Below are 21,264 nucleotides of genomic sequence, written 5' to 3'. Positions count from 1 at the left end.
TAAAACATTGAGTCTGATCAAAAGCAATTTAATCGTAAATAAAAACAAGTTTTACAAATGGCATATATGGGGCGGAATACGTGGAGATTGCTCGCGATACACGTAGCTTATATGGAAATACAGTTTATAAAGTTCCGCTTACATTAAAAGTTATTAATATCGTACTGGAGCAATGAACGTTTATATAGCAGAGTATAGTATCTCTCATAAGTACAGTAGAAGATTTAAAAAATTATACAAATTTACAAAAATCGTACTGGAGCAATGAACGTTTATATAGTAGAGTATAGTATCTCTCATAAGTACAGTAGAAGATTTAAAAAATTATACAAATTTACAAAAATAGTGGTAACTTGTTAATAAAAATAACGCAAAATTTATGATAAAAATAACAAATATTTGTATGGCATGTTAATTAAAATTTAATTTCATTGTATTTAGTTGAATAAAATATAAATAATATTTTCGTGAGTCTCTCTCTTTCTTTCACACACGTACACACGTATTGTCTATTTGAAAGATATTTGATAGGAATTCTTTAGTGAATTATATGAAAAGGAAACTAGCGAATATCTAAATACTTTTGAATGGTAGTGTATCTGTACGAGACGCTTGATGAATATGCGTAAGTATGAAAGCAACGGTTTATGAAAGCAGAAATTCGAAGACTGAAACGGGCAAGTTACACATTGCCGAGTATTAGCTGATGCAATTAAACAACCTGTTTCGGGTTATTCCGTCACGTTATCCTGCTATTCTTTCGCGCGGTCTTTCATTCAAGCGTATGCAGGTCGCTGCGGAAAGGGAGGGGAAAAAATGAAAGAAAGGTTGATGAACACAAAAAGCATCAGAGGCAATTATAAAGGAACACGTGATCACGGTAAAACAAGAGTCCCGGCTAATAGCGTGTTTCCGGTTTACGAAGGTAAACTACGTAGCAACGAGGTAACCGTAGGTACAACTCGCGTGAAAGGTAAAAACCGAGCCCTAATCAAGATCAAAGCACAGGTAGAACAATTTCAGCGATTTTAAACGACCTTACGCTCGATAGGGGTTTTCAACGATACCGCTCGTACGAGAAAAATCAATTATCGAAGGAATTTGGAACACGTTTGTTGCGAAGATACCTAAATAAATTTTCGAGGGACTGAACATCTGGTATAATTTACGAATTATAGGAGACAAATGTGAAAGGAATATTAAATTTCGAATACCAAGTAGACGATTTTTCCAGAATTAAATAATGAAAATTATTATATTATTATTATATTATATTATTATATTATTATATTATATATATAAAATTACGAATTATAGGAGACAAATGTGAAAGGAATATTAAATTTCGAATACCAAGTAGACGATTTTTCCAGGATTAAATAATGAAAATTGAATATCGAACTTTTTTATTTTTGGCTACTGTACATCGAGTACTAAATAAATTGTTACTAACTTCCAAATAATAATCAATTTTCTAATTGCCATCGAAGATTCTAATTACATATCGAATACCGAATTTACCAATTTACTGAATAACGAATATTAAATTTAACGCTCTTCAAGAGGCGAGTATTCAATTTTTCGAAAACCGAATATCAAATTTTGAGCATGGAATTCCCCACAAGTGGAATACCAAATTTTCTAAAATCTAAATACCAAAGTTTCTAAAAGCTGAATACCAAGTTTTCAGTGTCGAACTCCTCAAGAGTCCAATATCAAATTTTCCAAAAGCCGAATACGAAATTTAGAATGCCGTACTCGCCAGAGCGAAATCCGAAATATCAAAAGCCAAATACTAAGTACTAACTTGATAACTGGAAATATCATCGCCGTATACGTGAAAAACGAGAATTTCCTACTATCCTAGGAAAGAAGATATTTATATCCGCTCTTAGCGGAAAAAGTTGCAGCAGCCGAGCACCAGTATCCATTTGTCTCATCGGTGAGCCTGGAAATAAGTAGGATATAATTTATAGTGGGCATCGTGTTTCCAACTGCACTTGCTGCACTCATTATCGCCCTGGAATACCCGTTCTTCCACGCCAGAGAAGGTAGCATCCGCGTGTTGTGTCACGCGAAGTGCATCGAACAAACGTCTTAAATAAATTCCGCGTGAGGCGAAAGAAATGGATCGAAGATTTATAATTCACGGTCAACTCGACCGGCACGACGATTCCAGAGGCACGCGATATTGTACTTCGCGTTTCTTTCGCTTCTTCTGCATCCTTAATCATGATTAAACGATCCTTAAAAAGTTCCTATTGTTTCGCTAATTTTGTTCGTTCTTCGTTTTTACTTTACGATTATTCTTTCTATTGTTCCTTCTTCTGTTCCAAATATTCTCATGATACAATGGCTACAAAAAGTATTTGCACGTACCTTCATCTTTCAATGAAACACTTTTTTATCAGATTCTACATTTCGTTTTCATAATATCAAATTTTTGTAATCGCATGAAAGCGCGTTGCTAAAGACGTTAGGAAACTCAATACGCTTGGATTCAATTAATTAATATGCAAACGCTGTAATAAATACGACAATCGTCAGATACCAAATATTAAGCGTCGAATGTTAAAGATACCAAGAGAACGCAGCAAGAGATAGAAAATAAATGTGAGGCTGAAAACGGTACTTAATTCTCCTATTACAACTTATAACTTACAGTTGTTAAGTACTAAATACGGTACATTAAATACCGAATGCGGAATAGGAAATATAATTAAAGTATATTTTTACGCGAAGTATCCAGGAAGAGGGAGAAAAGATTCGAATCTGAAAACGGGTAACTCAACACCGTGACGTAACAAGGAAAGAGCCAGCTTAGCTCCCTGCCTAACAGGCGACTATAATAAAAGAGAATCCGTGAATAACGACGGTCACGTTGAACTCTATTTAACTTGGCGAACTCGTAGAGAAGAAGGTGCGCCGGTACCTACTCTCATGGGATCAACGCGGCGTTATGAGTCCTCGTTGGGGTTTGGTTCTCAGGAACCTGAGACCACTGAGTTTAGTCGTATATAATGCACAGAGGAGAACGCGACAAGCACCGCGAGAAGGAATGCGAGGAACAAGCTGCTTTGCTAAAGGCATTACGCCCCTCCTTCGTTCCGGGGCACACACGTACGGCCACAGCCCGTTTATACACATTGTCTCTTTTTCCTCTCTACCCAAGAGGTCGTCTCTTTCCTGTGTCCAGCTTTCTTTCTATTTGCCCCTTAACTCGAAACCTCTTCCCACTGATCAGCTGTATACCTTGTCGAAGGGGCCAATGGGTCCCTCGTTTGCCTTTCCAAAGGGACTATTTTTCCTGTTAAGTGGTAAACGCACATTCCTATTTGGCTAATGGTACACGACTCGTGTCTCGAGGATTTTTGAAGAGGGTACATCACCCGAGATACCTAAAAATAATCAGAGATAAAAAGCAACAATTATTTAAAAAAGAAATGCGTCTCACAGATTTTTATGGTTAATTTCATTCAGAAAGTCTTTCTTTTTTTTTTTTTTTTTTTGAGAAAAAATGTTACCGTTGATTCCAAATATTTAGTACCTCACGTTCAAGGAGAAAGAAAATTATACCTTGTATTCGACACTCTATATTTCATATTCAGTCGTCAAGAAATTGATTTAAGTACACACTTCCTCGAGAAATCTGTCCTAAATTGCTTCAAGAATAAATTTTCCCCCTTACGAGGAAGTTTGGTCTCACTCGGTCATTAAGGAACACTGACGTAATGACAGTAATCATATTGTTGCTTATCCTAGAATCATCTCTGGTCTAGGTGACGACTGTATTTTATCTGATTTTCTTCGCTAGAATTCGTGTAATTAGAACTGTCCTACGCTTCCGGATGTTAGTCGATCCCCTTTATATTTTTGTTTTATTATCGGTCGTATTTTCTTTCTATAGGATGGTCGACCGTGTAAAGATCGATGTTTCAATGTTTCTGAGCGGATAAGTAATTGTAGTAATTAGGCCGACGATATCAATTAACACCGTTCATTATATGTATATTATGTAAATCCCGTTTTAATCAGGTGCAACGGAAGAGACACGTTCAGATGAGTCATCTACTTGTCCGTGCTTGTGAACACGACTCCCAGACGGCCGTAAAACACTGTCGTTCAGATTTAGACTCACGTACATATTCCACTCTTGATAATTTGCACACGCCCACTGAATATTAAAGCTACATGTGTTAACCCGCCCACATTCCATATCTTTCCTATTGCACATTTCAATAAGATATCTGCTCGAGAGTTCATTGAAATTTTATTGTTATTCGATGTTTAATATTTGATATTCGATATTCCTAATCATTCGCTGTTACTATCGGTAATACAAGATGATAATTGTCCTGAAAATTTCTATAGAAAAAGTCAGTGCCAAAATGGTAATTCCTATTTAAATGGTGATCAGTAAATTCAAAATAGAAATTTTTCAAAAAATTCACCGACCAAAACACGACGGAATATTTTTTGTTTACCGATGACGAGAATATTTTCTGGTTACCGATAACCATTATCGATATCGATGGAATTGTTTTTGTTCAACGATAACTGTTACCAGTGATGAAATTTTGTTTCATTACCAGCAACCATTATCAATGACGGAATATTTTTTGATTAGCAATAACCATTATCGATGATGGAATTGCTTTTGCTTCTCAATAGTCGTTACAAATGACGAAATTTTTCTTTGGTTTCCGACGGCCATTATCGATGACGGAATCTTCTTTATCACCGGTAAACTATTATCGTTGATGGAATATTTCTTTGGTTGCTAACAAACCATTATCGATAATAGAAATTTCTTTTGTCATCGGTAATCATTATTAATAGCGGATTATTTTTTAGTTATCGGTAACCATTATGGACGATGGAATTATTTTTGCTTGGCATTAATCATTAACGATATCGGAATTCATTTTTATTAACAGTGACCATTATAACGATGGAATATTTTTTCGTTAACAGTAATCATCATCGATGATGAAATTGTTTTTGGTTAAGACTAACCACTATCGATGACAGAATTTTTTTATTATTATCAGTATTAATGTAATAACATTATTAACGTAATAATATCACACTATTAACGAAGGAATATTTTCTGACTACCGATAATCTTCATCGACGACGGAATGTTCTCTTTTAATTACCGATAACCATTACCGATGACGAAATTAAAAGAGAACATAGTCGGGAAGGTAAGTGGTGCGCCACGTGAACGGGCAACAGGCGAAATCGAATGAAAGAAGCGATACATAGTATGTATTATGTTTCGTTGCAAAGTTTGCCCGGTGGTCCACCTGTCAGCGTAGCACCTGCCTTCGTAACCACTTAATGCCAACGCTAATGACCATTCATGGATCGTTGGCTGCACGACATGTGGGCAATAAGGTGGAATGCGATTTATTCACCGTGTTAATATGGACAATATTAAACAACTGGTTGGTAGTCTCCTCTACATTTCCTTATGCCCTCTTTTCCTCTTTTCATTTTTTAAAAGATAATTAACCGAGGGGAGTGGATCGATCAGTTGGCGTTGAATCGAGCAATTAGCGGGGAACTTGTTGCGTTCTCGTGTCGAATAACGTTTCGCGTTTTGTTGGAATTACCTTTTAACCCGTGGCTGATACGATTTAACGTTACACTAACATTTTAATAGAATTTTAATAAAATGATTTGTTTAGCTTGCGAGATGGGAAATAAAGTGAAAATAACGTTTTCTTCAAAACGTACGCTTGAATTAAATTGTCCAATAAATAATTATATATTCGTTAGTGAAAATTTAGCGAGTTTCTATTAAGTTATTAATATTTATATCTTCCAGAGCAATGTATTTCTGTTAATTTTCATAGCATGTTTTTCTTAATAATTTGGATTTTGCTTATTTATAAATGTAATATATAGTTGGAAAATCTTAGAATTGTTTAAATGATAATAAAATGGTATCAACCAGGAATACGGATTCAAATAGCTTCGCCGTGTAAATTAATTAATCCGCGTAATTAGAAGATGTTAGTTGGAAATCAATTTTAATCTTGTTCTTTCACCTCGAAGGCCGTTGACATTGTACAAATTAATATCGAGGCATCTCGTTTTTAAGGTCGTTCACATGACCCTCGACTTGTTCATGGGAATTCATTTCGCAATTCTTTTAGTTTTACTCAAGTCTATTGATTTGTTCCGTGAAAACAATGAACACCGTGAAGCTAAATTAAATTTGCCTTCTAAAAATGAATTATCTTGGCAAGTGCCAAGTGTTCTGCGAATCTTATAAATAATTAAATCAACTTAGATGTAATTGTTCTACAATCTTATCTTCATCGCGTGTTTTTTAATACTCTGCAATCTCAAGAATTAATTAATCCAGCAGATATCAAAGAAATACCTTAGACAAACTAAAACGAAGAAGAAAACACTAGAACTATTAATTTTGCTGACGAATATAAATGTTTATTGCATTCGTTATTAGAGCGCAAATGTTTATACAAATTCATATTTTTATGAACACAATTGTAGAAATGAAATTTGAACGAAGATTTCTTTAACTCGTTTAATATTATAACGAGTACTACACTTTGGATGTTTTATATATTTTTACATACGTGCATTCTGCGCAATTTTGCATCTTCAAATCTTCTATGAACGCATAGACTCATTACATTAAATCCCCTTTTAATTAGAGCCTTAATTAAACACTCTATAAGTAATTAAGTAAACCAATTAAACCACGTGATATGAAAGAAGCATTTCATACTAAAATACTGTGTTTTTCAATTTTTTTTTTTTTTTTTTTTTTTTTTGACGAATATAAATAATTTGTTCGCTATATTATCTCTTTTCAACTAGTCTCAATTAAATACTTCATCATTTAATTAAATCATTCAGCACTAAGGAAATGTTTCACACTAAAATACCGGAATTTTCAATATTTCCTATGAATATATTTCTCTACTCATTATATAAATGTTTCTTCTTTTTAATTCACGCTTCAATTAAATCACCTACAATCTGCGATCGATCTATGAATCAGGGAAGACCAGTCAATTAGATGCCAAGGTAAAATAATTTCGCTCTAAAGCATCGCAATTTTTTATCTTATTCTACAACTACGTATACATACGTTACATTAAGTAGACTAATTAATCAACTAGGTATCAAAATAGCATTTGGCCACGAATCGATAGGACGCCATAATTTCCAGCATCATTTTCTTACAAACATATTAAATCAATTAAACAATAAAACATAGCAAGTTTTAATCTTTCTACAAACGAGAGATACTTCGATAATTATACTAAACTTCTCTTTCATTGAAATAAAGTTAACCCGGGGAAACCGTATAAAGGAGCCTGTTATTTAATTTACAGATGCGACTGTAATCACGAGTGAGGACGCCCTCCAAGGGTACGACCCCCAGTTCATGGTTGGCTGTTATTTCCCCGCGGAATTTCAGGGTGAGTTCGTGACGCAGGTGAGCGGAAAGGAAGCCAGCGACACGAGCAACGAGCCCATTCAATATTCCACCATCAACATCACGTTCAACGCGATCCCCGTATGGGGCTACTGCCACAGGAGGATCGGCGATAACGTGTTGCTAATGGACAGGTGGGTCTACCTAGAAATCACCGAGTAATTTATTCCGACGACCGCTAGTCGCTACGATTTGCCCCTGTTCAGCGATAACACTTTGTCCGTTTCCGGTAACCGCTTGACCCTAACGCGGTAATGGTAATTGCCAGTTGCCTGAATCCGATTGGTAACAGCAAGTTAATATCTGTAAATGTGAAGATAAATTATTCTAGGAGAAGATCTTGGTTCTGGACTTAACAACCGTAGACAGTTGCATAAATTGTGAAGAATTTATGTTTAGTCTGCAAGCAGGCGTAGTTCTATGAAAGTCAGGCTGTAACTAAATCCGTAACTGATTGTGAGTTACGGATTGCACGCTTACTTAATGCATCCTTAGGGACAGGGATGCCCCGACGTGTCTGCAGCGTGTCTGGGATGGAAATAGACCAGATCTCAGACGGTGTCGGCCTGCACTTTCTTCTTTCCCAGCTATAATTGTACCTGAGATGTAGTTAGAATTATACAAACACATTTTATTAGATTTACAAGGGTTGAAATCTATCTAGTCGTAATTAATTTGCGTTTATCAAATTTTATTTTCACGCTGCAAGTACTTTTTGATTAATGTAAGAAATAGATCAGGAGATTGATAATCCAGGGTATTTTTATCCGTTGTTATTCTTCTCTGAACATTATAGAAAGTCAATTGCATTTATTTCAGATACGGTGATGGCGACTGCATCCGATGCTTCCGATTGTTAAGGAGATCACGCAACATTATTGAGGTCTTCTCTGAAGATCTGAACAGGTGCTATACTTCAGAAGCCACTGCTTTGGCCTCCTGTGATAAATTAAATTCTACGTCCGTTTTATATCGTAAGTATAACAATTATAAACATCTACATATAAGAACAGTTCTGAAATATTTATTATTTAATTGCTTGATTGTTTGGATAGGTACCAGGGAGATTGGAAATATCCCCATAAGAAACGAGTATTGTCCAATAACTGGCCAGTATCACTTCACGTATAATCTCAATAATGGATCTGATAAAGTCATCGAGTGTAATAGCTTCTCATCTTCCTTCAACAATTGTCCTGATGGCTCTGTTTTAAGATTACACTTCAATCGTTGTAGCTTCGAGTCTCACAGTAATTTTCTTCCTAATATTCTTGTTGTTTCCTTTCTTAGGATTTTAAATATGTTCGAAGGAGAACTTATTTGTTGTTATTTATTTTTCAGTGAATATTACGTTTAATTGCTTAGGCAACTGGCCTGGTCCAAACGGTTCTACTTATTTTGCCCTGATGGACATCAGTGGCAACTATGAAGGCAGACCACAGTATAGATGTGGAGTAAGTTGAAAATTTATTTTGTCTTTTCAATTGAGGTATATAATATGTTTCTTTAACTAAAGGATCTATTCTTTAGCTATTTCATGTTGACAATAAAAAAGGAAAAACATACATGGCTCTCAGCAGCGATTCCAGCTGTGCACAGAATTTAGATAATTCCACTAGTGGATATGAGACACTAGTCCTTAGTAAAATTCCAAATCAAAAGAAGATGCCAAATTATGTGAAGACTCACGTAGCAACGTTAGTATATTTTCTTAATTTTTTTTTTATTTACGATTTAGCATCGCATCGACATTTAGATCATTAGCGACGAGTATTTTCTTTATAGTATTCACTGATTAAGTGTTTCCGATGGTTTCGTAGTCTTTTAATAATTTTCTATTAGACTTAATTAATTAATTAAAGGCTATTGTTGATTTAGATTTCCAAAGTGGGCACAGGGTGTATGGGAAGAATCTCTGATTGTCAATGGCACCATGACTTTCACTGATCTTAATGGCTATAATAGTTACACGTTCATTACCGTTGATTCGAATGAAGAAACTGGCCGCTACATCGTTTATTCCAAAAATCAATGGTGGGATAGGACATTAATCGAATAATATTAAAATATTATTTTACTCTAAAATAATAAAACTATTTTCAGTGAACAAGTGGCATATGTGTGTTTAATGATGAGGCAACGAAGTGAAAATGTACTAGAATTTGCAATAGGTATTTAACTTTTAGATAATTATTTCAGACGCCCACAGATATTAATGAAATTATTTAATCGGCTAAATATAATCAATTTTTCATACAGGAATGGTGTTAAGTCCAGTTTATCAATCTTATTTGTGTGACGATACTAATTTGGATAAACCTGTTTGGATGACACAAGCACGTAAGTTAATTTCAAAGAAAGTAGATGTAAATTATGTATTTCAAAAAAAGATCATGATATTAGATCAAATGCTATTAAAATTAGGAATTGAACGTGCGGTAGAATCGCCTTGTCCAATTACTGGACAATATATGGGTATGATAACTGACCTATCAGGCATGTGTGCTGAACTAAGCAGCAACTGCAATACTCGTGAAATAATGTACTTTAAAGTTACTGACTGTGAGTCTGGAGAACTCTATGAAGGTACTTACTTAAATAATTTAATTAATCTAAATTCATTGAAACCAAAACTCGACAAAAGAATTTATATTTCAGAACGAGCATACTTGTGTCTAGGTCAATGGGAAGAAAAAGGTGTTATGTACGCATATACTATGAGAAACGATACCAGTACCAATGAATGTTTTGTTGGTTTAATCGTGAATGATGAAGAAATCTATATCAAGGAAGCGGGCGATCATTGCATGAGAAATATTGATCCTAAGAAAGAAGGAATGCGTCTATATAAGAAAGGTAGGTTCCTAAAGTGGAGTCTACATTAAATCAATATTCAATCTCAAAGTTACATGCATAGTGATTTAATGTAATCAGGTCAGTGTTACGGAAATTCTCCAAGTCCTGCACCAACGCCAATGAAACCAATTCCTCATAATCCAATAATGAAAACTGCTACAACTCCGCGGTCGAAAGTATCAGGTAGAAATAATATTACTTACATTCATTGATTAACAATATTGTATGTTATAAAGTTTATAATACAATTGATTATTTTGTCATGATACCAGGTACCACCAGTATATCAGGAAACAATATCCCATCATTTGCCTCACATAAAACCACTGCATCTTATGGTTTTGTAATGTTCATAATGGTAATCGCGTTTTTTAGAAACATTTATATGTACGTTTGAGTACCAAGTCATTAATAACGAACAATGAGCTAGTGAATGAATGCCGCTATGGGATATAAAACAAGAAAATTTTATTGTCTTAAAACAGAGTCATAACACTTTTCTTAATTTTATTAAGATGAAGCTAAATGATCAAGAAAGTAAATATTATACATGAAGTACATTTAGAAAATGCCTATCCTGCTGAATGATTTCATCAGGAAAAAATAAGTATTTAAATACTTTTTATTATTGATATTAATGTGTTCCCTTGGCAAACACCATTCTAATCTACTTTGCATTTGAGAGATGCTTTTAACAAAAATTTCTGTAGATACATAGAACTTTGTTATATTTCAAATCTCCACCAAACACTGCCTTGTAAGATACAAGTAATAGTAAACTGTATGTTGCTAGGAGAATCCAAAGAAGTTTATATACTTTCTGATTATAACACACTTTTCATAATGGTTTTTTTACTAAATCAATCATGTAGATGAACTTACTAATGAGACTGACTGAATTAATAACACTGTACAGAAAGATTCACCAATAGGAAAATATATATTTTTTTCAAATTTGTACTTAAAATAAGAAACTAACACTATTTTTTTCTCGTTGAAATAAATATGTTATAATCTACATCGAATGAAATGAATGAAAATTACAAACTTAAAGCAATATACAAAATAAGAAATATGTTATCATTCTTAGGGTAATACAATTTATTCCCTGTGATTATTTGCAAAAAGAAATAATTTTTAAATAAGTCACGATAAATTTTACACTTTTTATATAATTGTTAAATTAAATTTAACATCGATTTTTGCAATTAACACAAGCAAGTGTCATACTTGTACCTAAAGTAGAATTTTTACAAATAAGTATTGTGTGAAATGATTTACACATTTATAGAATGCTTTTATATATATGCAATTCATTTTTATATTTATATTGTAAATGTATATAAATATGTATTTATAAATTTATACCTTAATGTATAGAATTAATAGTACAGTAATATTTACAATGTAGATAGTACTTCTCCAGTCATGCTGTGTATAAACTTAAACAATAAGTCCATCAGATGCCAAATTATTAACTTCATTCATTGCCAGTTCTCTAACATTAACAATTACTTTTTAACTTCAGCATTTGTAACACTTATTATTTTGACATCTGAAAGGCTTGTATACTAAAGAAAATTAATTATATCACAAAATTTCACAAAAATACATACATAAATTTATTCTTGAACTCTTTTTGACATTTATTTTATATATTGCTAATTGAACAATTTAATATTTTGTAAATTAACACAAGATATTTAAAAAATTCTTAAGGTGCATTTTTTTATACAAAACAGTTACATATATCGATAACTATCTAAATTGAAATATAAAATTACACAATTTTATTTATGTTTAATTTATACTACCATCTTAGAATTATTGTGAATGCTGAAGACCATCCTAGTATCATAGTGTTCCTGTTACTGTGTGCAAGAGTGCAATGGATTTATCATTACAGCTTAAATTATTAATTACTTTAAGTGTACATAAATTATACTGCATACTTGTATTTAAAGATAATAAAAATAATTTTTAATGTATAAAAATAAACAATTTTCTTTTTATATTATCCAGTGTCTATTTTACATAATCTATGCAAATATCAGGAAATTTTTGGTGCCTAAATTTTTATATTTATATATACTACGAAATAAACAATTCGTAAGTAACAGAACTTATAAAATCGTACCATATTACATAAACTACATCTCTTTGTATTAAACTATAAATTAATAAAAAAATGATAGAAGTATGTAAACATATAAAAAATAAACTTAAGTGTTTACATGATCATGCTCATACAAGAGAATATTTTCTTTACGCTTCGTTCCCCATTTATATTTGTTACTGCCAGATTTACCTACTACGCGATGGCATGGCACCAAATAACCAATATTATTTTTCATGACCGCATTTCCAACAGCTCGTACAGCTTTTGGGTTATCTATATTACACGCAACTTGTTCGTAAGTAACAGTTGTACCATGTGGAATAAGCATCAAGGCTTCCCAAACTTTTATTTGGAACTGTGTACCCTTCATGAGAACAGAAATAGAATCATCCACAGTTACACATCGGGAAAAGATTTTTTCTATAATTTTGTTTGTTTCGTTCGAGGTATCTTCGACCAATTTTGAAAGAGGCCAATCGTTCTTTAATTCATTCAAAGCTTCTTCATTATTTTTATCAACAAAAGCCAAATGCATAATTGCCTTGTTAGTGTTAGTAATGCCAATTAAGCAATCCCCAAAAGGTGTAGTATGAAAACCATGGATTATCTTAAAATTTTCATGCTTTTCTTTATACTCTTGTGGTGTCATACTTTGAAACCGAACCATTATGATTATTTAAATTATTCAAATCTGTAGATACTAGGAAAATAAAGAAATAAAAGTTATTAGAAGGTAATATGTTTAGAATGTTTAGATGTTAGCTGACACTCTTAAGGTGCATCTCCAGTCATATCAATGATTTGACACATGCAGATATATCTTTCACCATAATTATATATATTATGTTTGCATACACTATGGTCGTATACACTAGTTGTATTGTCTTTTTCGCACTGCTTGATTTGCATCCTACCCTTAATTCACAATTATGCAATCTATATAACTACCTATGTCTCCACATCTCCTATGACACCACTGTATTTAAATGTTGTTAATTGTTGTTGTTGGGCTATTTGTCAATTTGTTATAAGAAGTAATTATTTCATGAAAAGATCGAGTAGCGGTTACAAAACCGTCACAAAAAAAATTTGTTAACTGTTCCAGCGGGTGAGTACCCGCCTTTACTATCCTTGGAAAAACTGTGGATGTTTATGGAAAATGTAAGAGTGTAAAATTGTACAATAAATATAAGACAAAATATATGAAATATTCAATATTTAAGAGATAAAACAAATTTCATTAATTCTGTTTATTAAAATACGGAATTACATAAACATCCACAATCTATAATGTTCTTATATAGGCTTTTGGCATCAAGTGAAGACTTGGAATACAAGTTCCAAATTTTAAACTCAAACTTTGATCATACTAGAATGCTTCAAATTAATTATTTAACTATTATTTAATAATTATTTAATGAATATTTATTGAAACGCTACTACGTGGTTGATATGTGAATTATTTCGAAGAATTAGGACATTCACTGCCAGGCAAATTTAGAACATCTTGCCCTGGATGCCAAGACTTTATTTTAAAGAAAACATGGCATTTCACAAATCTATATATTATTATATAAATATTATTATATAAAATTTTCGTTCGTCCTTTCTAATAATTCCTAACAACTTATTCTGATTATTAAAAATACATAATTATTAAATAAATAAAATAATATAAAATATCTGTTATAATATATTTAAAATAATTAAAATTGGTTTGGCTTTCTATTTTTAATATTATTACATAGAATAATATATTAAAAATAATAGTTCTATGCAATGAGACCATATGTAATTATTCTTTCAGCTTATGATTCATCAACGTAATCATATTCCAAAAAGAAATTAATTATGATTATTAATAATGGGCATGTTTGTTTATTTTATTCTATTTAAGACACCATAGTTAAAAAATTTATTATTTACAAAGACAATATCATACAGAAACAGAAATTTACAACATTTCAAGCCGCGTGAAGAAGGTATAGGAAGTATAGACCACGGACGCCATGTTGAACAAGTGGACCTCATAAAAAGGGATGCAAATAAATAACGAGGTCTCTTCTTTTCTATGTATATTAATAATATTCTAGTATTTATTAGGAAGGAGAGAAATTATGTTAAATGTTTCTATCTCTTTTTCAACGAGGACATCTTCATTTGACAACTGTGGTTTATACTTCTTACATCTATGGTGAAGAGAATAAAGTAAGATTTATACAAATATACAAGAATACTTTATGTAATCGTCCAATGAAACATGAACGATTAGTTCATCACACGTTTAATTACGTAAGATTTGATTTCATGAGAATTCGCGTTGGGATTAACATTAAAAAATACTTTACGCGCTTTCGCGTCTGCTATTAATGAATTCCACATTGGATACCTCTGTAATCAACAAAAAAAATCATTACATATTTAATTATGCAATATATCAACTATTTTTGTATTATAAATGCATATTATATTATATAAACAAGTTTTTCAAAAACAGCGAGAAACTATTGAACAAAAAGAATAAACTCTAAGCCAAATGTTATTTTTCCATTGCTAACCTTTAAAATCCTTCTTTGACGGTTTTGATGTCTTTTTAACATAGGACTGTTTGTTTTGAATTGTTGTAACACTTTTGTGAAAAGTTGTGACACTTTTGAAATATGTATGCAATATACATAAATATTTTTTAAATGCAGATAATATTATATAATCTTACCATGAAAATGTTAAAGTTACCACATATTATCAGGCTGTGTTTTGCTCTTGTAAGTGCAACACAAAGTCTTTGTCTATCTGATAGAAAACCGATCTTCTGACTCCGCACACATGACAAAATTATCACATCACATTCTTGACCTTGAAAACGATCTACAGTGTCCACAATATATTTTATTTTTCCCTTAACATTCTCTGGCAACGAAGATATTCTAAGGCAATAAAAAATCAACATGCAACAATTAATTCAGATGATATTTAGAATACACTCCCATTAAATGCTACAACTTACTTTTCATTAACTTTAGTCAATATCATAGCTCTTTGATTATTATATGGTGTAAGAATTCCGCACGAAATGCATGATTGCCAATTATCCAAATTGGCAAAGTTTAGCATACAATAAATAATATTAGCTACAAAATCTGCTTCTTCATTGTTTGAGTTATCATGATTCTGATTTGTAACCAAATTTAAAATTCGATATGAATGGAATGGAAAGTTATCATTGCATTCTACTGCATTCTTTAATTTACAACCATAGAAGAACTTATTTGGCCAAGAGGAAATATCAGGTTGCATTCGATATTGAGTGTCTAGCATAATTATGGGATTATTTGGTTGTAAATCAAAGGCGCTTTGCACTCGAGAAAAGATCGATTGATCCAACCCATATTTCTTTGCCCGTGTACTCAGAACAGTAGCTGGTAATTGATTATGATCACCAACTAAAACCAATGTATCTATTCCTAACATCAATGGTATCAAGGTTTCTGCCTCGCAACTTTGAGTAGCTTCATCCACAATACACACAGATATCTTTTTCTTATTAACACCAAAAATATACTCCATTTGACTAGTATAACAGGATGAGAGGGTGCAGGTTATTATGTCTGCAAAGTCAAGAATTTTGTATTCTGCCGCACGCTGCAATCTAATGCTTTCTCTGCTTTTATCATTTACTTCGTTCGTTGATGTACGATTCTTTAGTAACTCGTATTTTGCAGACATATCTGCCAGTTTCATCCTAACATGGTCTTTATGAGTTTTATCCAAATTATTTGAGTTCAGCTTACATTGAAGGGCGTTAATCTTAGATTGTAAAAATAATTTTTCACTTTCTATACTATCGGATGGAACAGTGTTCGACTTGCATGTTTTTTTAATTTCTCGTTTCGCCAATTCAGTAATAGAAATATCTTTCACTTTTGAATGCATCATTTGTGATTGCCCAATACGAACCATCCTAAATGGTTTTATCTCTGCCTGCTTTTTAATCATGGTTCTAATTTCTAATAATCTTAAGACAATGTCATCAATGGCTGCATTTGATGGAGCACAAACTAACATAGTAAAAGAACTTCCATTGCTTGTATATCTGTTATTTCCATACAAAATTTGAGTAACTATATTTACAATAACTTTCGATTTTCCAGTTCCAGGTGGTCCTTGAATAAAACACAATTTGGTATCTTTTTGGATTACTGCTTTGGTTATTTTGCTTACAGCTTCCATCTGTTTCTCATTTAATTTATCTCCTGTGATCAATGTCTCTAATTCAGAAACAGTTGGCAACTTGTACATCTCGATTCTTGGACATAAGATTAAGTTTACTAATGGCGATTTAGGGAGAAATTGCAATGCTTGTACCATTCGTAAATTAGGACGTAAATAAAATGCAGCTCTTAATCGTTGAACTCGATTCACTAGAATATTTTTATCGAGGTATTTTGTTATCACACTATATGTTAACAATGTATGAGCATCTTTTACGTAATTTTGTAAATCTCTGTTAAAATGTGTCAGAGGCGTTAATACTGTTGTGTGTACGTTAGTAACATATGCGAACACTTTACGAAAATCTTTTGATTTTTGTGAGTTTTCATGACTTTGAACATACTCAAAAAATACAAGGTCCCCATACTTAGGATGAATTTGCTTTTGTATATCGTCCTTTGTGGCTAATACTTCTACCATCAACGTTGTAAGAAGTATATTATTTGGCTCCACATTCGTCTGAATAGAGTTTTTAACTATAGAGCACATGAATGTGGGCCGTCTGTGTATATCCTCTATGCTCTGAAATTTGTTTGTGATATTATGCCAAATTTCCAGCAACAAAAGCGAACTTATAGTATTATAATATTCATCATACGATCTATAATGAGTTAAGGTAGGGTTAAGTTCTTCAGGCTGAATAACAGGTGGATCTTGATTCAAATATAGCTGTTCTTCCAACCACACTGGTTTCCAGCATAAGATGCGGCATAAAAATTGGTTCATTGTATTGATCTTTTCTCGACGTACAGGAGCATCTTTTCCTGTCAGTTTTTTTAAAACATTTGATTCATCAATTTCATATTCACGAACAGTTTGAATCTCTGTAGAAAAAGACACTCGTTTCTTTGAATTCGGTTTTACAGGTGACTTAAGATTTGACTTAAGAGGTACAGAAGGTCCCTTTTCCACTGTCTTACAAGATTCTAAGCTTGGTTTACCACTTACTGCAGTATCTTTCGATTTAATTGTTTTCTCTGTTTTTTCTTCCAATGAAAGATCTTTTAATGCTGTTTCTGCTTCTACGATATTTATTTTTATTTTAGTATTATTAGATTTTTTAGGAATTTTTCCCAAATTCGAAATATCATTAAGAGTTAATTTATGCTGTACATCCATTGCTATTTCTTTAAAGACATTTTTACGTTTTGTTGAATCAATCGTTTTTGCATTTGAAGAAGTTCTATTTGCTGTTGCGGATCGACTAGACAAAGCTTTAGACTCCTCTGTTACAATTTCCTCTCTAGATGCAGCGATCGTCTCCTCGACAAGGAAATCGTTTCGTGACTTTGTCGTTACTTTCGCTTTTGGTTTAGAAACAATACGTTTCTTTTCTTGATTACCTTCTAAAAATACCCGGTTTTCTTCGGCAATTTTCTTCAATTTCATCTTTCTATTATCTGCCAATGCTTTCTTCTCTTCCTTAGAAAGAGTATTTAATTTCTTTGTACTAGGGGGAAGACAACTGGCCCATTTGTGAAGTACTTTACGATTCTTTTGCTCCTTTGCATGCATATATTGCTCTAACTTCGACTTTTCTTGTTGTTCTTTCTTTTCTTTAGCACTTAATCGCGGTTTCGAAGATTTTTCAGATTTTTCAGAATTTCCAGATCTTACAGATTTATCAGACTTTTCAGGGATTTGTTTATCTTTATTAGAAACACTTCTTCGTCTTCTGGAGGTAGGTAAGTGTGGAGGTTCGATTTGAGGCACCTTTTTCTCAACCGACTTTTTGCTCTTGGTAGGTGTAATAGTTTTTATTTTACTCAAGGGATGAATATAATTTCCTGCCTCTTTTTGCACTGGAGACAAACTCTGATTTTTCGGAGACTTAGAATGTTTTTTAGTATCACTAGTAGCGCTCGTGAATTGTTGAAGTAAAGTATTTTCTGGTGAAAATACTTTATTTAAATTGTCCATATCCTGCAAAGACGAGTTCTCTGCTTCTTTTTCTTCATCTATGGTTGCTCTGGGAACTAACTCATTTGGTAGCTCTTCATTAGTTTCGATTAATTCAAACTCGCTTACAATTGGTTCCTTAGTTACGACATTTATATCTATATCTTCTTTTTTTACACCATTCTTACTTTTCAGATCAATTTCATCGTTTTCGCTGAATATTTGACTTCGGGATAATCTGTAAAACCAATTCTTATCTTCTTCATCTTCACTATCTGTTATTGAAATAACAAAATCCACATCATCTATACCAAATCTCTCACTTTCTACTTCTGTAGGTTGTTCCTCTTTTACCTCATCTTTCATGGTTGTGTTCATACCATAGCCAATATCAAACAGTTGGGAGCACGGAAAAATATCATCCTCACTATCGCTTAAGTTTATAACATCGTCCTCTGAAAATTTTGTTTTTGGTTGTTGTTGCACTTTCTTTAGTTTTATTGGAGATCCGACTGGAATGAAACTTGTATTCGAGGAATTTAAAATAGCATTTTTATCAGTATCGGTTAATTGGAATTCATCTTCAAATTTTATGATACCATCCTTGCTACACATGAAATTTGAAGGAAGTGTTGCGAGTAAATCTCCTTCTTCATTGTTTTTAAATTGATTGGTTTTATCAACTGTATTTGGTTTTCGTATTTCATTCACAGTATTTGTTTCACTATTATTTCTTCTACTGTGTTTTGAGTTGTAATTCCTGATTTCTAAATCAGATTTTACTCTTATTCTATTGTCCTTAATTGTATTTTTAGATTTACGATTATGTAAATTATTTGCTGTATTCTGTACATCTTTAGTATAGAATAAATTATTTGCTGTACTCTGTACATCTTCAGTATACATTAAATTATTTCCAGTATAAGTATTAATCTCTTGTAACATATTTGCATTTACTTTCTCTGTACTCTTATTGAGAGAAATTTCCCCTTTTTTAATATCTTTTTTTGTGGTGCTTATTATCATATTTGATCTCAGGTCCTGACAATTTATTAATTTATCATCTATTGATGATTCTCTTCTTGTATTGTTTGTCCAATTATTTGATGTAGGCATGTTGATATCCATATGTTTCTTTGCATTTAATTTATCACAATTTTTATTTTTTCCATTTGATGAACTGTTATTCAATGAAATATGAACTATTTCAATATCATTTTCATTTTTCTCTTTATCCTTTTCTGAAATAAAAGCAAAATTCTACTATTTCTTCTTTGTCTTGTAAATAACCTGAATAAAAATGCAGTAATACCTTGCAGATAATTTTTTTCTAAGATATAATTTTCATTTTGCAACTTGGGAATTTTACTTGCCACTTCCAAGTTGGGATTCGTGTCTTCTCTTTTACGTTTATCTGCTCTGTCAGTCATTGACTTATTATTAACTATATTTACATTATTTACTATAGTAGTTTCTGAAAGTGTACTAACACTGTGACCATCTTCCAGAAGTCGTGGCTGTTAAAATTATTATAATATGTGTAACAATCTTACTCAATAAATATTTCAAAAAAGATATCATGTGATGATAATTAATCTGATGATATAATTAATTAAATCTTACTCCAATTGAATGTAGTTTATACACATATAGATCACTGTTTTCAGTTGCATCTGCAGCAGTGGGACATCCAATGCCAATAACATCATTCGAGTGTAATTGAGTTGTCTGAAAGGGCTCTTGAGCTATGTCATTTATAAATATACCATTCGAGCTCTAAAGATAACGTAACATCATCAAATGAAAGTATTATATTAAGAGAATACATTCTAGTGCACTAATTTCATTACATGATATGTACCTTTAAATCTGTAACATATAATTCATTTTTTCTATGGAAAAACATACAATGACGTCTAGATACTGTCAGACTAAGGCATATTATTTCATTATCCTTGCCTCTACCACAAGTATACTGAAAACATACAAAAGAGACAATGTTTTATACATGAAAAACATCCTTATTATTGGTTTTTGATACTCAGAATACTTTCTTTATTCATAAATATTGAATTTCTATGAACACATATAAAAGAGTAGAACATAAATAAAAGATTTATTTCAATTACTAAATACTTTGAATATTTAATATATTTTTACATATTATGTATACTTTGAATACTTCTATGTATTTCAATTCTTTACAACTACATAAATATTTGCAGTCTACGCATAATTTAACAATAAAATTAAAAAACAAAAATTATTTTATAGCATGTGCTTACTACTTGCATAATAGAAGAGAAGAACATTTTATACTTACTGTATGTCCTGGTTTATCTAATACAATTATGTCCGAAGTATTAATACGTTCCAATATAAATCGGTAGTAGTTATCGGCACTCATTTTTAAAATAATGACCGGTTCCTTCAGAGGTCACCTAATCCTCTATATAACCTGTCTTCTTTTATTACATTGAAAACGGTTCTTAGACCCTTCTACTGTTAATTATATGATATGATCATAAATACAATATAGTTGATAAAACTTAATAAATACTTCGTTTTGCAATGTTTTTAATGAACACACGTGCATTGATATTTACCGCCCTTTTCGAATGAAAATTGCGTTTATGCC

General features: G+C 32.1%; 3 protein-coding genes across 4 annotated transcripts in view; 1 reads left to right on the top strand and 2 right to left on the bottom strand.

The window, feature by feature from the left end:
* The window catches only part of LOC126873656 (uncharacterized), a 37,409-nt gene extending 25,056 nt beyond the window's left edge, over nt 1-12,353 (top strand). For both annotated transcript variants that reach the window (XM_050634747.1, XM_050634748.1), the window contains exons 2-13: nt 7,377-7,614; nt 8,300-8,454; nt 8,536-8,730; nt 8,822-8,934; nt 9,011-9,177; nt 9,359-9,514; nt 9,584-9,651; nt 9,740-9,820; nt 9,905-10,066; nt 10,139-10,336; nt 10,415-10,519; nt 10,609-12,353. In XM_050634747.1, coding sequence (XP_050490704.1) covers nt 7,377-7,614; nt 8,300-8,454; nt 8,536-8,730; nt 8,822-8,934; nt 9,011-9,177; nt 9,359-9,514; nt 9,584-9,651; nt 9,740-9,820; nt 9,905-10,066; nt 10,139-10,336; nt 10,415-10,519; nt 10,609-10,733 — 1,763 coding nt within the window. In that variant the 3' untranslated portion in view covers nt 10,734-12,353. The remainder of the gene's footprint in view (nt 1-7,376; nt 7,615-8,299; nt 8,455-8,535; nt 8,731-8,821; nt 8,935-9,010; nt 9,178-9,358; nt 9,515-9,583; nt 9,652-9,739; nt 9,821-9,904; nt 10,067-10,138; nt 10,337-10,414; nt 10,520-10,608) is intronic.
* A 147-nt stretch (nt 12,354-12,500) lies between these two features.
* On the bottom strand, nt 12,501-14,177 carry LOC126873670 (methylated-DNA--protein-cysteine methyltransferase, inducible). The gene has a single exon (XM_050634771.1). The coding sequence runs from the start codon at nt 13,120-13,122 to the stop codon at nt 12,559-12,561; it is 564 nt and encodes a 187-aa protein (XP_050490728.1). The 5' UTR covers nt 13,123-14,177; the 3' UTR covers nt 12,501-12,558.
* Nucleotides 14,178-14,317: 140 nt separating this feature from the next.
* On the bottom strand, nt 14,318-21,256 carry LOC126873643 (uncharacterized). The gene is made up of 7 exons (XM_050634715.1): nt 20,950-21,256; nt 20,488-20,601; nt 20,250-20,402; nt 19,939-20,143; nt 15,463-19,867; nt 15,172-15,382; nt 14,318-14,846 (listed from the first exon to the last, which is right to left on the bottom strand). The coding sequence occupies exons 1-7, from the start codon at nt 21,031-21,033 to the stop codon at nt 14,724-14,726; spliced, it is 5,295 nt and encodes a 1,764-aa protein (XP_050490672.1). The 5' UTR covers nt 21,034-21,256; the 3' UTR covers nt 14,318-14,723.
* Between the last annotated feature and the right edge of the window lie 8 nt (nt 21,257-21,264).

This window comes from Bombus huntii, chromosome 15, assembly GCF_024542735.1.
Source record: "Bombus huntii isolate Logan2020A chromosome 15, iyBomHunt1.1, whole genome shotgun sequence".
NCBI classification, from domain to species: domain Eukaryota; kingdom Metazoa; phylum Arthropoda; class Insecta; order Hymenoptera; family Apidae; genus Bombus; species Bombus huntii.
The sequence above is the reverse complement of the archived record's forward strand: the minus strand, read 5'-3'. Positions and strand labels throughout refer to the sequence as shown.

Excerpts from the sequence above, each read along its gene's own strand:
- LOC126873670 (XM_050634771.1), bottom strand. The coding sequence starts at position 13,122 with ATGGTTCGGTTTCAAAGTATGACACCACAAGAGTATAAAGAAAAGCAT.
- LOC126873643 (XM_050634715.1), bottom strand. The coding sequence starts at position 21,033 with ATGAGTGCCGATAACTACTACCGATTTATATTGGAACGTATTAATACT. Across the intron at positions 20,403-20,487 it reads TATATGTTACAGATTTAAAG|AGCTCGAATGGTATATTTAT; the intron begins GTACATATCATG and ends CGTTATCTTTAG. Across the intron at positions 19,868-19,938 it reads AGAAAAAAATTATCTGCAAG|AAAAGGATAAAGAGAAAAAT; the intron begins GTATTACTGCAT and ends CTTTTATTTCAG.